The following is a 17,533-nucleotide window of genomic DNA, read 5'->3' on the forward strand; positions in this document are numbered from 1 at the left end:
TTTTTCGGTATAGTCAGGCAATCATGTGGGTTTAATGAACACCCATCACCAATGCAGTTTCTAATTGTCGTTAATTGCCTATCCTTTTATAACCTTGCGAAAATAGTACGCCCAGGCAATGCTGACCTTAATGGAGCTAGTGGAGTAATGAGTTCTCTGCTGAGTGCGCAAGATGCTCCAGCTCAATAAGCCAGGGCTGCTGCAATCGAACATCTCATTGAGGAAGGAAACCTAGCTTCAGCCGAGCGCATGCTTCGTAGTATTCCTGCATGCTGAGCACAGAGCACAGAGCACAGCTAGTGGAGCAGAAAAGCGACGACCGTCTAATACATTACATGGCAGGGTATGTTGCTCGAAAGTTTCTGAAGTGTTATGACTGCATGCCTTGCAAGGCCTTTCCTTTGGAAACCCCCAATACGGAAAGCTGAAATTCTGAGTTCACTGTGACATGCGACAAGGGAGGGTTGTTATATCCTTCGCTGGAGCTTTTTAGGGCAGTGAATAAGTTGGAAGACATCTTCACTGTGTTCTTCAGCCGAAAGAAACGCTGCAGTGACAGCATAGTGAATGTAATGTTGCTAGTGAAGGAGATGGCTTGGAAGATGGCTTTTATTCTACCAAGTCTTTCAACAAAGCTTTCAAACAAGCTGTTCTCCTTTGACATTTATTTCAAATTCATGTGTTTCTGATATCTTCACCTTCTGCAAGCTTTGCTGTTTAGCCGACTGGGCAAGATACTACGCTTCTGAGCGTGGTGTCATCGTTTTTGCTTTCCAATATATTTTCATTTGTTCATTAACTTGTTCATAGCGGTTTGCATTACGTTAAGGACACATGGGGACGATTCCTCGTTCGTAGGCGTAGAAATGCTTACGGCTATAAAACATTGCACATCGGCAAAGCTTCTCGCAAAAGAAAACGTAAGAACGATGGAAATGCCTTCTGCAGAAATACGCCACCAGTATGCGCACTTAGGGAATACCAGTGGGCGAAAAGTTAACAAAAAACACGTAGTCATGAAAATTAAACTTCTTATTAGTCACCATCATTCGCCACTAGTCGACGAGCGCTAAATACTTCAAAGCCATATCCCACCAGTACGCAGCTGTGTGTGCTCACATGGCACATCAATTGTGGGCCATCGGCTATGCCTTAGGCGGCAGCCAGCACTCAGATGCGCTCACAACAAAGTTGACCAAGTTCTATATGCTGACCAGGCTGCACTTCTATGTAAAAGGGATCAACCAATCGCGACAGGAACGGCGTAAAAATAAATTGCATGCGAAGATAAGCCGTTCCTCATAGTGCCTCTTTCGTAGCAGCCATGCACTTTGAGAAAGGAGTAGCTGCCCATCTTTTGTACCGATGAAGCAAAATAAGGAGAACTCGTGGTGGCGAAAAACAATTTGGCCACCATGAGTTCTCTTTATTTTGCTGTGTTACGAAATTCCGCTATCCCTGGTAACCACTACGACCGCATAATAGTGGCATCACCATAGGATTAGCTCCCAAGCTTTCAGTGGATATATGCTTTCGTAAACAAAATCGCACTTAAAGGAATAAAACCTCATCATATCTGGCCTCTGTTCCGAATGTGTTAGTACACGCGCCGCAATTGTTTGGCTCACGTGAACTTGTGAATGCGATTGGGTACTGACCTGTATAAAAATTGTTAATGGCAAATGAATTAAGCAATTTACCCATTCACATATTTACCTCTTCTACGGTGTTCGCGAGCTTTTAGTTTAGAAATCAGTCGCATCGTCGTGCGGCCGTTAGTCTGCACTCGTTGGGTCGACTTTATTTTCACGCAAGCTTGAAGAACGTCCGCCTTTCCACCTTTCTCTGCGCCTTGTCTTATTTCAGAGGAAGTTTTCAGAAAACATGCTACGGAACTGCGCGCTTTCTTTTTTCAGCGCGACACCAAGCGCACACGGCTTTCTCTACGTTGAAAATGCTCATAGCGTCCTCGATCACCCGCACCGGTGCGCACCGGGGCGCCTTGGTGCGCACTTTCATCCTCGATCAATCGCACCGGTGCGCACTGAGCATCCTCGATCACCGGAAGCGCACCCTGTTGGAGCGGTTTTCCGTTGCCCCGTCTCGCACCGAGAAAATCGGCGGTGCGCGGAGTGCAATCCCAGCAAGCACTGCGGGACGCGCGACGTGCGCGCGTACTGCCGACTGCAGAACTGCGGACGCTCTGGCCCGATAGCTGCGGTACGTTGCAACGGAGTTGACGGAGTTAGCTAGTGGATTTGTCGGCGATGAGAAAGGAAGCGTTGCTAGTTGCCGCAATCGATGAGCATTCTTCAAGTTCGTCTGACAGCGAAGACGACATTCCGCTCGACCTCGTCCAAAAACAGTGTGGTGAAGAGCGGCCGAAAGTGGACAGGTTCATTGAACGGGTCGTCAGGATTAATTATAAAATTCATTGGTGTTTGCTTGCAACCAGGTATGTCGGAGCACGCAGTTTGACAAGGTTCGAGCGCTTGCCGCAGATGCTCAGCATCTGCAAACAATAAAATATGCGCGTGCGCGTGTTTGCGCACGTTTTGCGCGCCAGGGGCAAAGTAGCGCTGCATGCAAGCACTCTGCGCAGGGTGCAGTTTTGTCCTCGATGTTGACCCTCCGCAGTGCGGCACCACGGCGGGGCAAAGCGCACCATTCTGGTTTCGGGGCAACCCCGGGGCAAGGTGATCGAGGACGCTATCAGAGTTTCGCGTTACGTACAGCCCATGTTCTAGTGGCGCCATCTGGCGGCGTCGACGTGAGATGCCACACCCGCGGGCTCTCCCTGATCCCACTACCCCCTTCTAGTTCACTATAGACGGGGCCCCAGCTCGCGGCATCCATGGTGGAGGCGAAGCCTTGCGCGCCGCTGCTGCGGCACTACCGAGAGCGGGCGCTCGCCGGTGTGACGTCACGCCAGACCGAGAGACGGGGCCCCAGCTCGCGGCATCGATGGTTGAGGCTATAGTGTACTAGAATAATGTCCTAGTGACACGACCGGAAAGGGGCGCGCGTGCCTCTTTCCGTTGACGCCACTAGGTGTCGCCACTGCGACCTTTTCTAGCAGACCGGCTGCTCTCATATTCGCTGCTTTTGAGGCGGTCCGTGTTATTAAGCGTTTTTTACGGACATAGTTCTTTCATTATAACAGAAAATGATTGTATTTAACAAAGTATTGTGCAAAGGAAGATTTTGAAGGCCACATCGAGACTAGTATCGACAATGTCGTCTGCTAGCGTATTCTCGCACAGTCCTGCGCTTTCATTGCGCTCGTCCTATCGCCTGTGTCAGCTGGCAATTCACCGAGCTTCTTGTTGCTCATCTACTGCTCAAGAGCCAATATATTTGGGCCTGCCTTGCTTCTATGGAGCTATATTTACCACTCCATTTAAATCGCCTGCTTATCGCGAATGACAGGAAAGTGCGTAGCGACTTCGGTGTTGCGCTGCTAACCCCGAGGGCGTAGGATAAAAATAATGGTCTCGTTGGTTGCACTTTCATGGTGGCAAAATGCAAACATGTCCGTGTTGCCGGTTATAAAACCCCAGTTGGTCGAAATTATTCCTGTGTCCCTCCCCCCCTTTACTGCGTGCCTAATAATTAGATCTTAGTGCGTTCTACACATTAAACCCCGGAATGAATTCATTTTTGACTATGCGATTGCGCACATACAAACTCACAAATTTTCCCGAAATTATGGCTCCTAAGAAATCCGCCGCATCTTCAGCACATACTGTCAGAGTGACGCTCGAAAAAAAATCCAGGTTAGTGTTTCTTTTTATTTATTCACAATGAAAATAGCACAGCTATAAAGGGACCCTAAAGTGTACCTTCCCTAGACACCGAGCATCTAATCCCATTATAAGTAACTATTACTGTTAAAACACATGACCAAAAACACCTTGTAGCATGGAGTCCTAGGAACATCAACTGAGCTTAATATATTTTGATGCCTGGCGCCTTCTTTCATTGCACTTATTCACGCTTTTTGTGAAGAAATGTAGCCTGGTTGTGATGTAGAAAGCAGTGAGTTCTGCTGTGATGGATTCGAAGTGATCAGGGCAGCTAAGTTGATGCTGCAGCCTGGCTTTAACAGCATCTAAAACACCTTAAACACTGTCTGCGTGCAACTCAAGAAGACTAAAACAAACTATGAAGTCTTTGTCCAAGTTGATCATAAACTTGTACAGAGGGGAGGCAGGATATGACAAACCACCGTTGTCTTTCATATGGTAAACTCTGCAAGCCTCAAATTTCCTGCTGCCCATTTTGTGATCAGTAGTAAGTTCAGGCAGGCGTCATAGCCTGTCTTTAAAATGCACTTTCTCGCCACAACCAGCGATATAGAAAATTAAGCGGCTGTCACGGATGCTGGAGTCCCAAATACCACAGCAGCAGGCTGCAACCTCGAGTTAAAACATGTGAAAGGTCATGAAAGTCAATTTCAGGCATTATTCCTTGGCAGATGATGCGGCTCTCAGAGTCTTGTAGCAAATGGTTCGCAGCGGCAAGGGAGCGTACAACTATGTCTTGGCACAGCGCACCTCTAAAGTACAGTTGAGCAGACACTTCGTCTTCATGCCCACTGAAATGCAGAACTTTTTCATGCAATATCTCGAGCCTTTCTTGCTTTTGTACCTACGTTGTCGCGAAAACTACGGTTTAGTCACTGCAAGTGGCACCAGAGCTTGAGGGAACATTCACTACTTGGAGCGAGCTAATTGGGAATGGTTCATTCTCCGTAAACTGTCCGTTTTCATCTTACGCAGCCTCGACCAGGATCTCGCGAAGTGGTTGGCGGAGCTGACAATCTCCCGCTCTTTCTTCATTCTGTGCGGTCCGTGCGGTCCGTGCGCTCTTATGTGGCTTCGTGCTTACCATCGGTGCACTTTCTGCGGCTGGCCTCTTCCTTTCTAGCCTCTCTTCAACAGGTGCGACAGAAAGGTAGGACGTACAGTCGGGCAGGAGGGTAGGCACCGCGCCAGGCGCCAGCGACAGCTTCCCACGTGGAAGTCTCATTTCGGTGCTATTGATGATGTGGACGTAATCCCTCCAAATGTATTGAGGTTCAAAGTGGCGCTCACATACTTCTGAACATAAAAAAATTGTAACATCGCAAACACATGCAACCACAAAGTAACAAGCACGAGACACAAGCACGCAATTTTTATGTCAAGTATGCACCAACTCGCCGAGAAAGAAGTTTTAATGAAATACCGCTGAAGATTCAGTGAGATGCTTGTCTGCTGTTAGCAGATTGCGCTCTCCCATTTCTTCCGAAGTTCATTTTCCGTTGGTGCGGCGAACAATGACGCTTTCGGAGCGCCCTGATAATCGCTGTGGCAGCGCGGAGCGTAACAATGGGTGTCCGTCTATCTTTTTGGCATCGAACCTCCTGTGCTGCAGTAGATGCAGGGATACGCCTTCTCTTTTTCAAATCATCCACTGTTTTTCACAAGCATGGCCACGTTGAACGTAACACGGCTCGGAAAACACACGGAGCAAACAGCCGCAGAGCGTGTCTGATGGTGTCTGAGCTGGCTCGACCGCGCGCCAGCAGCTAGAAAAAAGCACAGCAGCGCCACCGACGGCGGCTACTGGCATTTGCTTCAGCCGGGGCATTGTCCCTCCCTCTTGCTCGCGCCACTAGGACATTATTCTAGTACACTATAGTTGAGGCGAAGCCTTGCGCGCCGCTGCTGCGGCGCTACCGAGAGAGGGCGCTCGCTGTTGTGACGTCACGCCAGACCGAGAGACGGGGCCCCAGCTCGCGGCATCGATGGTGGAGGCGAAGCATTGCGCGCCGCTGCTGCGGCGCTACCGAGAGAGGGCGCTCGCTGGTGTGACGTCACGCTAGGAAGATAAATGGGGCTACAGCTCGGCTCCTCGCAGTCGTCGGCGCGCTGCCTTGCGCTATGTCGGATGATGTATAACCATAAGTTTAACAAAGGGCAATCATGTCCACACCATCAGCCGAACCAAGGCGTAGCCAACGGTATTGCTTTCGCAATCTTCCAGGCTTAACCAAGCTAAGCCGTCAGCCAATTTTTTTTTCTTGCCTGCTGCAGTTTGTTTCGGACAAGAAAGAGTTACCAGTTCAGTAAAATTATCTCGAACGTGTGCCTGTTATGCAAAGCAGCACCTAGTACACTAGCACTAAGCTACTGGCGAGATAGGGAGCCGCGACGCGAGCGCATTTCGCGGGCGGACATCCCACACCGACCGTTTGAGCGACGCTGCTCGCTTCGCTTGCACGTTTGTCCTTTGCAACGACTGCGTCGAGTAAACCAATTGTATTTAATTACGGGCGACCTAAGTGTACAGTGTTAATTGTTTTGGCAAACATAAGCGCTCTTCGACGAGCTCGGGTTGGATCGTAAGCGCCGTCTGCCTAGCTAGGCCTACCGGCCCTATCGCTGGCTGTTAGCGGAGTCGTCGGTGGACAACGCGCCGTCGTGAAGTGTTCTGTCACTTGCAGGGGCATGATTTTATTGACAGTGTTCGTCTAAAGCGAAGCAGTGTTGTGCAGAGTTGTTTATATTGCGTTTCTCGACGTGGCTATGAGGTCGAGCTGGGGGGCTGGATCTGGGTGGAGCTTACGCGCCGCTCAATCTTTCGGATGCACGCACCGTGTGCACCGAATAGTCGTATGCCGCATGCCGGAGCATGCGGCGCCGCACGTCGGATCGGACGCCGAATCGTACCGTGTGTCTCCTGCTTCATGTTTCGTCTTGCGGAATGTGTCTGCATCCGTGCCATCGCCGAGCAACAGTCCGATCCGCGGTGGCAATCGCTACCGACAGAGAAAGCGCGCGAAAAGATTTGTTTCGATGTTCCACAACAGGCGGCACGGAGCGGCGCGGTGTTCTGCGCATGCGCTACTCCACCTGCGGCAGGCGCGCGGCGTTGTACTGTAGGGGGACGGATTTACGCCTGACGCGGCGTAGCCATGAGTAGCCGACCTGGCGTGACGTAGCGCAACCACCGCGCGCGCGCTCCGGGTCACGTCGAAGTGTATTGGCGCATTAAGTGCCATATTCACCAACAGATTTGCAGGTATATCACACTGGAATGTCTTCATCCCAAAACCTCCTTGGTACTACATAGCGATTTTCAAATCTCATTTTTATTACCAAGCTCCTTGGTATTAACCATGGAAGAAGGGTACAGTTCGAAAGCATAGACCAAAAGGTAAGAAAATATTTCGCGGTGGACGCCACAGTGGCACCATTGATGACGGCATCTCCGGATCACTCCAAAGCCATCGCGCTACAGTTTGCGTTCGACAACGAACTCGGCGTGCAATTCAGAGCATGTGTCCTTAGCGGACCAAGCCAAAAAAATGGGCGAAGAAGCCAAAGAAAGCCAGTAACAATAAAACGGCAAAAAGAAATGAACTCAGTTTATTACACAATGATGCAGGCATATATTTGTTACAGTGAGAATATTTAAATAGCGTTTTCCTGTGTCTATCGCCGCCGAGTGTGATCCTAGAACTGATCCGGCAAACGGCGCAACTGCAGGTGCACGTATATGCCGACGCGATATATGCATGTGCTGTTATGTGTTGAACCTCATTCCTTGTGCCTTCTGACACTTCTGTCGTCCCTTGACTTGCTATTAGCACTAACATAAAGCTTTAAAGTGAACCACAAAACAGCCAAAATGTGTTGACGTGTGTGTGTGTGTCTTTCTTCTGATATAGGAGCTGCACCCAGAATCGAGCTTTGGGACGAATGTCGCCATACTTCTATCAGCCAAGGCAGAACAAAGCTGGAAGCGCCTCGGAAGATACAATTACTTCGATAGGTGAGTTGCGCATGGAGTTGCGTTGAGAAGGAAACCGTATCATCGCCGTGTTCTTGCAGTGTGCCAGTTCCCCAGCTACGGATGCGCATCTCGTATGATGTCTACCGAAACGCTATCGGTGAGTGTTCTTGCCGAACGTTCACGTGTCAAACCTTATAATTTCAATGTCGGGTTACACAGCTCGCGTCTCCCTGGCCCCGCCGTCCAATGTGCAGTGGACAGGCAACGTACACTCTAAAATACATAGTCATGGTAGCGTAGATACAACATGCGCTCTCGTACAAATGCGATTGCTCTTTCACAGCTCTTATACAGCGGTAAAGTGGAGGGCCATAGAGCATTTTCAGCAAATACTCTATCGAGCGCGCAAGTGCTCTCGCATCGACTTTCGAGAACCCTGCAAAAGCCTGTTGGACTAGACAAGTTTCACGGCAGCGAATCATTACACCGTGGCACAAGGCTAGTGCTGGAATGCCGCAGCTTGCGCACTAGCCTTGTGCCACAGACGGCGATTTATTTTTTTATTCTTTCCTGCTAAAACTAAAATGCACTTGTGTATAAATGAAGTTATACGTAGTGGCTCTGCGGAAACCCGCAAGGTAGAGAAGTAATTAGTTAAGGGTAAATTAGACATCCACCCAATCGTAGCAATTGCTACAAAGGAAACCCATACGGGTTCCTCGAAAGAAAAGCCTCGTAGTTGAAGAAAAAGTCGTCCTGGTCCGGGACTCGAACCCAGGCCCACCGCCTTTTCAGGGTAGCCACTCTCCCATTTGAGCTAACAAGGCGGCTACCCGATGGCAGCGCGAAGTCAAATTTGTCAACAACTCGAAGAAAAGGCAAAAATTTGACGTAATAGTTCTGCGGAAATCCGCCAGGTGGAGATAAGTAATTAAGGGAGAATTAGACATCCACCCAGTCGTAACAACTCTAGTAATCGTAACAATTTCTTTCGAGGAACCTGTATGGCTTTCCTTTGTAGCAATTGCAACGATTGGGTGGATGTCTCATTTTCCCTTCATTAATTACTTCTCTCCACCTTGCACGTTTCCGCAGAACTATTACGTCAAACTCCTGTCTTTTCTTTGAGTTGTTGACAAATCCGACATCGCCCTGCCTCTGCTGGCTGTCTGGTTAGCTCAGATGATAGAGCGGCTGCCCCGGAAAGGCGGTGGTCCCGGGTTCGGGTCCCGGACTAGGACGAATTTTTCTTAAAGTGGGAGGGTTTTCTTTCGAGGAACCCGTATGGGTTTCCTTTGTAGCAATTGCTACGATTGGGGGGACGTCTGATTTTCCCTAATTAAATGAAGTTATTGGGGGCGAGGACTTACGGAGTCGCCATCTGTTGGAAGCGCCTCCCTTGCGTAGTGCGAGGGAGGACGCGGCGCGCTCCTCATAGGTTGCGATTACGGCGCTCAATAAAAACACCACGCGGCAGCCTTCCTGGGCATTTCTGTCAGTAGTCTGAAAACGAGGGAAGGTTGTTAGTGTCCAAATAATAATCTTGGGCAAATGTAAGCACAGAATCGTGTACAGATGCTGTCTCTACCGAATACGTACAGTGAACGCCACTGCGCGCGGTCGCCGCGATGGAGTCTCCCGAACCGGCTTCTTGCGTGAAAGGTAGGCAAACGCTGAGAGAAAACTATGTGAAATAAGTTCTTCTAGTGGGCTGTCTGTATAACCAAATGCAGCATAACATAATGAAGCCTCAATGCGGCGAGCGCACGGGTTCGCCGTGACCGACTGCGCGTCTGCATGCATATCTGCACTCAATGTTTCGCTTTCGCTGCGTGCGCGTTTTCGCACCGTTCCGTGAGATTTAGTCCGCAGAATATGATCATTTGACAGTACCCAAGCAGCCATTGTTGCGTGGAAACCGCCATGGTTGCTTAGTGGCTATGGTGTTAGGCTGCTGAGCACGAGGTCGCGGGATCGAATCCCGGCTACGGCGGCCGCATTTCGATGGGGGCGAAATGCGAAAACACCCGTGTACTTAGATTTAGGTGCACGTTAAAAAACCCCAGGTAGTCGAAATTTCCGGAGTCCTCCACTACGGCGTGCCTCATAATTAGAAAGTGGTTTTGGCACGTAAAACCCCATACTTAAAATTTAATTGTTGCGTGGACGCTATCAGAACTGTTCAAAAACAATTTCGTTATAGAGATATCGACGTCCACGGCGATATTGGTGTGCCGTCGCGACGATTTAATCTTTTCTTGTCTTTTAAATTCTAGGACGTTTCAACATTATTTCTCAGGTTGCGTCGCACTGTATCTGTAACGGCCTTCTCGGCGTGTGATTTCCCGCTGCTTCCTTTCCCTAATCCAGTGCATTAATTCATAACACAAACATGACGATATGCCATGCCTTCTTTATTGTGCTTTTTACCACTCCCTTTCCATTCCAGTTAACTTGCCAGTACCTAGCATCAAAAAGTTCATTGACCAAACTCATGACATTAGCCGGGCAGCGGGCGCGGGCGAGCTGCCGAGCGTGTCAGGGCGCGTTTTCTGCTATTCACCGAGCATAGCATGTCCCGGCGCCGTAGAAGAAATCTTCCTCGCGTTTGTGCTTGCTGCATATCTGAGTTGTAGCCCATGGCCCTCTGCCGGTTCTAAGTTTCGCGAGCCAAGCTTCACGCAGCTTCTTGTCCTGCTTCTACGTGTGAATAAGGCTGTCGCCCGGCTCCGTTGCGTACGTCTGGCACTGTGGCATCGAGCAGCAGCCGACGTTGTTGCACACCTCCAAAGGCAGCCACTGCCGAGTGCTTTCAGATGTTCTCAAGCAGACACCTAAGGCGGGAAGGCCTCACCATTGAATCAGAGCCGCAGTGCAGGTGAGACTTTCAGCTTTCGTTTTCAGCTCACTTCGGCACTTCCGAAGCAGCCGACGCTGCCGCTGTGTCCACGTGATCCCTCGTGCCACGTCATGCCGATGGTGGCGCCAGCTTTTCCACTGGTGGAGCTCGCCCCCAATACTTTGCGACTTATTTTTCTACGCCACTTAGCAACAAGCCAATGACACGCCAGATGCGTGCACCAGACATGCCACTGAAGCGAGCGAGGCCGGCTGCGCATGTGAGCGTTTTCTTGTTCGGCATCTGGTTTGCCTCTTTTTAATGCGTGAGGATTTCTATGCTTACCAAACCAGAAAAAAATTGGAGGACGCTTAAGCTTCGCCTTCAAGAATGGAACGCGATAGCGTTATCGCACCCCGTTCGCACCGCCCACTCACTCGCTCGGCATTCTTTTTGCACCCACCAATCACGCGGTGAGCGCCGAGCAACGCAGCGTTCGGTGCGGCAACGAAACGTGCGCCTGAGCAAGCGGAACGAACCAAGGAACTCGGTTTCTCGGAGGGAGAAACGATCTACGCGAGCCAAACCTCGTGATCGGCACGGACAGCCGGGCCGCGACGCGCCATGAAGGCGGACGCCATCATGGGGCTGACACCTCGATGGGATCGTCCTCTATCTCGCTTGGGAGCACCACGCAGACGCATGACTCCTCGCCAGCAGCATTGCACACATCGCAGGGGACGCTTTCCCGCCAGACGCGCTACGGCGCAGCGATCACGTCAGACGCTGCACCTAGGAATCGCGCTGTGAGCGGAAAGAGGAGCCGCGTCGCCTAAACACGAGGTTTCGAGTGACGCAAGCTGGAAGTTGGAAGGGGAGAGCGCGAGAAAACTTATTAAACGCAAGTGTATTTGGCATCCTCGTATCGGTCCCCGCACGGCCCCAATGCGCTCAAACGAGACGAAGGGGAGAAACAGGCGAGTGGCACGCCACGTGTCGGGGCAGCGCCGTACATTGCGAGGAGGGGATCTTCTGTGTTTGCCGCAAGATAGCTCTGGGTGTGCGCCAAGCACAGAAGAAATGTAGCGGAAATGTACTTCGCTACTGGTTTAACTGCGAATTCTGTAATTTACCTGCTCATAATTACCGATATACACCGAAGTATAACTTTCTACGGCGCGTTTCTTAGGCAATACCGCATTCACTAGAGGCGCTTTTGTCCCGCTTTGAACCATCTAACTCATGGCTGAGTAGTACCATCTCCGTCTCACACTCCGGAGACCTTGGTTCGATTCCCACTCAGCCCATCTTGCAAGTTGTTTTATTTATGAATTGCCTTCCAGGATTTTTCGCTCACGGCCAACGCCGCCGACACGCGTTAAAATGCCCACCCGCCTGTCCGTTCATAAGACAATCGCTTTCACGATAAAGCCCGCAGTAGCGAACGACTTTACCTTCATGCTGGCTATCGCTTAAACGCGAACGAGGTGGCGAGAACACAGCACCGACGTTCTCGGCAGAAGCCACACCCTGCCCCTTTCGCAGATTGCTTTCAAGATACTGGCCCGCGCTTCTCTCTTGAACGCGATGCGGCGAAAACGCAGCGCGTGGAGTTATCAGCAGTCGGCGCTCTCTGTACGCATCGCATATCGCTTTCAAGATACGGTCTGCGCGGCCGTGTCGGTGCACGTTTGATCTCGGTTAATAATAGTTCGACGCGGATGGATAAGGCGCTAAAGAGCGACAATGGCTTCTAATGATTGCAACGTCATCAGCGCACCTGGCGCCGCCACTTGCAGTATACTTTCCTTGCGTTATCAGAACTGGCAGAACTTTCTAAGTTAATCAACAAGCGTAAGACAGCTGACATAAGGAATTATAATATGGATAGAATTGAACATGCTCTCAGAAACGGAGGAAGCCTAAAAGCAGTGAAGAAGCTAGGAATAAGCAAGAATCAGATGTATGCGTTAAGAGACATAGCCTGCAATGTCATTGCTAATATGGATGAGATAGTTCAAGTCGCTGAGGAGTTCTATAGAGATTTATACAGTATAAGTGGCACCCACGAAGATACTGTGAGAGAGAATAGTCTAGAGGAACTAGAAATCCCACAAGTAACGCCGGAAGAAGTAAAGAAAGCCTTGGGAGCTATGCAAAGGGGGAAGGCAGCTGGAGAGGATCAGGTAACAGCAGATTTGTTGAAGGATGGTGGGCACATTGTTCTAGTAAAACTGGCCACCCTGTATACACAATGCCTAATGACCTCGAACGTACCGGAATCTTGGAAGAACGCTAACATAATCCTAATCCATAAGAAAGGGGATGCCAAAGACCTCAAAAATTATAGGCCAATCAGCTTACTGTCCGTTGCCTACGAAGTATTTACTAAGGTAATCGCAAATAGAATCAGGAACACCTTAGACTTCTGTCAACCAAAGGACCAGGCAGGATTCCGTAAAGGCTACTCAACAATAGACCATAATCACACTATCAATCAGGTGATAGAGAAATGTGTGGAATATGACCAACCCTTATATATAGCTTTCATTGATTACGTAAAAGCGTTTCATTCAGTCGAAACCTCAGCAGTCATGGAGGCCTTACGAAATCAGGGGGTAGACGAGTCATATGTAAAAATACTGAAAGATATCTATAGCGGCTCCGCAGCCACTGTAGTCCTCCATAAAGAAAGCAACAAAATCCCAATAAAGAAAGGCGTCAGGCAGGGAGATACGATCTCTCCAATGCTATTCACAGCGTGTTTACAGGATGTATTCAGAGACCTGGAGTGGGAAGAATTGGGGATAAGAATTAATAGAGAATACCTTAGTAACTTGCGACTCGCTGATGATATTGCCTTGCTTAGTAACTCAGGGGACCTATTGCAATGCATGCTCACTGACCTGGAGAGGCAAAGCAGAAGGGTGGGTCTAAAAATTATTCTGCAGAAAACTAATGTTTAACAGTCTCGGAAGAGAACAGCAGTTTACGATAGGTAGCGAGGCACTGGAAGTGGTAAGGGAATACATCTACTTAGGGCAGGTAGTGACCGTGGATCCGGATCATGAGACTGAAATAATTAGAAGAATAAGAAGGGGTTTGGGGTGCGTTTGGCAGGCATTCTCAGATCATGAACAGCAGGTTGCCATTATCCCTCAAGAGAAAAGTGTATAACAGCTGTGTCTTACCAGTACTCACGTACGCGGCAGAAACCTGGAGGCTTACGAAAAGGGTTCTACTTAAATTGAGGACGACGCAACAGGCTATGGAAAGTAGAATGATGGGTGTAACGTTAAGGGATAAGGAGAGAGCAGATGGGTGAGGGAACAAAAGCGAGTAAATGACATCATAGTTGAAATCAAGAAAAAGAAATGGGCATGGGCAGGACATGTAATGAGGAGGGAAGATAACCGATGGTCATTAAGGGTTACGGACTGGATCCCAAGAGAAGGGAAGCGTAGCAGGGGGCGGCAGAAAGTTAGGTGGGCGGATGAGATTGAGAAGTTTGCAGGTGACAACGTGGCCACAATTAGTACATGACAGGGGTAGTTGGAGAAGTATGGGAGAGGCCTTTGTCCTGCAGTGGGCGCAACCAGGCTGATGATGATGATGATCAGTGCACCTTGCGCCGCCGTCCGCACCAGTTCTTGTCCACCGCAGCGCCGTATTTTGTACGGGCCGGACCAGGTTTTATGATATAAACGGGCTGCGTGGAGATGAGCATTCAAGTGGCACAATGATTACGTATACTTAGACTACTCCCAGAGGAGTTTCTGGGTGATACTTGTTTTAAATGGTGCTCCGGTCTCCGGCTCTCGGCATATTTTCGCGTTTCTGCTGCACTTCGACCCGGCGCTGCTGCGCTATTGGACGACGGCAAGGTGAGGAACTTAGTTTGACAGTCGGTGCTGCATTTCGTGCAATTTAGGCTTAGGGTAAGCTGGTCACAACGGGCGTTGCGACCCAGTTAGCGAAAAACAGCTACGTCGTTGTGGCGCAGTTTACTGTGTACTGAATATTATTGGGGCATGTTTGTGACGCTTTTTATAAACCCCAACATCGTTGTAACTTATTCCAGTAGTTTTTCGGGCATGTTGGCTACAGCGGACGTTCTGACGCAGTTAGTGAAAGACAGGTCGGCCGCAGTGGCGCAGCTAGCTTAACGATGTTTAGTTTCGCGTTGGCTTAATCTTACTGGGCCAAGTTTGAGACGCATTGTAACCCCCCTGCCAACATATACCTTCTTTCGGTAATCACGCTTGTCTAAAATGCGACGAGCGATTGCCAAGTGTGATAACTCGGGAGTGTGTTGCTTGCGCCAGGAAAACGTGCAAAAGACCACGCTGAGGAGAGCAATAACCTAGATTTGCGATTCGAAATGCCGTCTTCTGAATGACTGAAAGCATGCGTTGCGCCCACTCCCTTGTCTCAAGTGCGTGTAGAAGGCATTCTGCGAGAGTATGGCATGATCTAGCTGGGAGCCTTTGTTGTGGTCACCTCTGTATACCTGACGTACCATCGTGTCGGCTTAAGCCAAGTTGCGTTGAAAACATGCGGACGCCCGAGTATTTGTGCACTTAAAAAGAAGGAAACAAGGAGCAGGAAATGGGGAAATGCTTGGAAATCAGGCCTTCGTTATGCTTTATATAAATGGCATGGCTTGGGATGCGTCAGGTGTTTTCTACGCCATGTTTGTAAAAGATAATTGCCTTTGCTCGTAATGTCGCCCACTTACTACTTAGCACGTTTCGCCTCAGCACGCAGTTTTCTTATAAGGTCTGAGCAAACATGCTTGTAATTTATTTTTATTAGCTGATGCCGTCCGAGGGAGCTTCATACTGGAACTACTACTGCTTACCTGGCGCAACAACAATGCAAGAAGGCACCAAAAGACCGGAAGTAGCATTGTTATAGAGCAAAATTAACATTTCCTCATTTCACAAGGTGTCTACTTTATGAAAGTAACGTTGCACAGTGGACAGCTTCGATGAAGGATATTAAAGATCTCTGGTAATAGTATTTATTTTACTAAATAAAAAAGTCGCAGTTTCTCCCGAAAGCGCAGCATCGATTACAAGAGCAAATTAGTAGACAGCTATACGAAATAAGGATGGTAGTTTTAACGGCCTTTTAAACTTGGAAACATCCGATTACTAAGTGAATTAACAAGCATGTTGTCAACGCGCACAAACCTGAACACATCACACTCAGTGAGGGTGGACACTCGCTGTCAAAACGCCTATGCGAGCAAGCGCGGCAGCAGCAGCGAGCGAAGTGACCTCCGTGCGGTCTATCGCCTCAACGCTAGAGCGGCGATAACTATAGTGTACCAGAATACGGTTGAGTGCGACGAGCGGATGGGGTGCTGCATACCATAGAGTTGGTATAACCATCTCTAGAGGAATAGCTGGCCCGAAAAAGTGGGAACCGCTAGGGCGCCGCCCTGTTGCTACTGGTCCATGTGGCCAGCGCAGTTACCATTGAAAGAGCTGAAAACAAGTACAGGTCACCTTATGATTCGCCATTTAAAAACGCATACCTGATAGCTTTATGAAGGTGATGTGTTGATATTAAGTTTACAAAGCACTTGCTAAGTGCGTGACTTATGGAAATCACGATGTACACATTCATGCAATGAAGCATGGCGCGAATTTCGGTTTCGAATGTCTGTTTTTTTGAAAGCGTAGTAGTTTTGTACAGTTTATAGGTTTCACATGTCATCGAGCGATGACACCGGCGCTGTGACTCATTCGTGCCTTTTGTGCCACCCAAGCCTCGAACTGCTCTGGCGTATACCTTCACATGTAAATAAACAAATGTATCTTGTTCAGAACATCACGCGAGTAGACAGTTCTTGTGATGCATCACAATCGTTTGAGAAGCGTCACAGTAGAGCATTTTTTTACATGCGGAGCGGTGTTTTTATTCGCTGGTTTCCCTTCAGTAGCGAATTGCTGGACAGGTGGACCAGCGCACCGGAATTGTACAAGCAAGTCATAGAATCTGTTTAATTGTTGCACTGCATTTAAATAATTAAGTTTATCTAATTACTGTGCAGCACACGTTGCAATTTATCACTTGTAGCCAATCCCTTCGGAAGTCATCTGCTCCAAGTGAATTATGAAGACGCCAGTTTCGGGATATGCATTCTCAAGTTTCATGACGAACTGCTTTGGTGTTCCAGCAGTTTTTTTGTGCCTCAGTGTGTAAAGAGACATTGTTAAGAAAAGTAAGCAGACGAACAGTGCCTTTTCATCGCAAGTTTAACTATGCTTATTTCAAAAGGTGTGCAAGTTTAAAAATTCATTCCAAGTGGATGTGCCTTGTGAAATCACCGGCTTCAGTTTGTATATTGCAATATGTAGGCTAAACTTACTAGCTCGAAAGGTTATTAGTGAAATTTTGTTAATTATTCAATTATGGTTTTTAATGTCTTATGTAATTAATTGTCACCTCTTCCAAGCCATCCAGATCGATGAGTATAATTGTGCTGTTTCGCCACAGGTGATTTAAAAAAAATGATAATGTCAAAATAAGGACGCCCGGTTACTAGAACTGCTCACATTCATTTACTTGGATGCACATACATTGCTTTGGTAAGATAGTTTCCATCGTAGATCTCCCTTACCTTTGCCAACTTCCTTTTTTTTTTTGGCGTTGTTAGAGCAGCTTCCACATTCGATTACCTTTGCAATTTCTGCAGAAGCAGTTGATAGCACCGCATTAATTAATGGTTAAATTATTTGCAATGAGCACAAGTATTTATATTTACTGGGACTTGCATAAATAGTTATGGCAGACACTACTGTACCCTTAATGCAATTTGACTAACACGTGAGATGATGACTGATAACACTACTGACCCTGCTGCAATGAATGCACAGCACTAGTTGTTACATGAGCAATGCA

The 17,533-nt window shown here is 48.6% G+C and overlaps 1 protein-coding gene across 1 annotated transcript in view; it reads left to right on the forward strand.

Moving 5' to 3' along the window:
* LOC129382160 (uncharacterized) overlaps positions 1–17,533 on the forward strand; it is a 59,904-nt gene that overhangs the window by 12,713 nt on the left and 29,658 nt on the right. The window contains exons 3-4 of the mRNA XM_055065660.1: positions 7,718–7,821; positions 7,881–7,939. Coding sequence (XP_054921635.1) covers positions 7,718–7,821; positions 7,881–7,939 — 163 coding nt within the window. The remainder of the gene's footprint in view (positions 1–7,717; positions 7,822–7,880; positions 7,940–17,533) is intronic.

The sequence above is a fragment of the Dermacentor andersoni genome, chromosome 3, assembly GCF_023375885.2.
Source record: "Dermacentor andersoni chromosome 3, qqDerAnde1_hic_scaffold, whole genome shotgun sequence".
NCBI lineage: Eukaryota > Metazoa > Arthropoda > Arachnida > Ixodida > Ixodidae > Dermacentor > Dermacentor andersoni.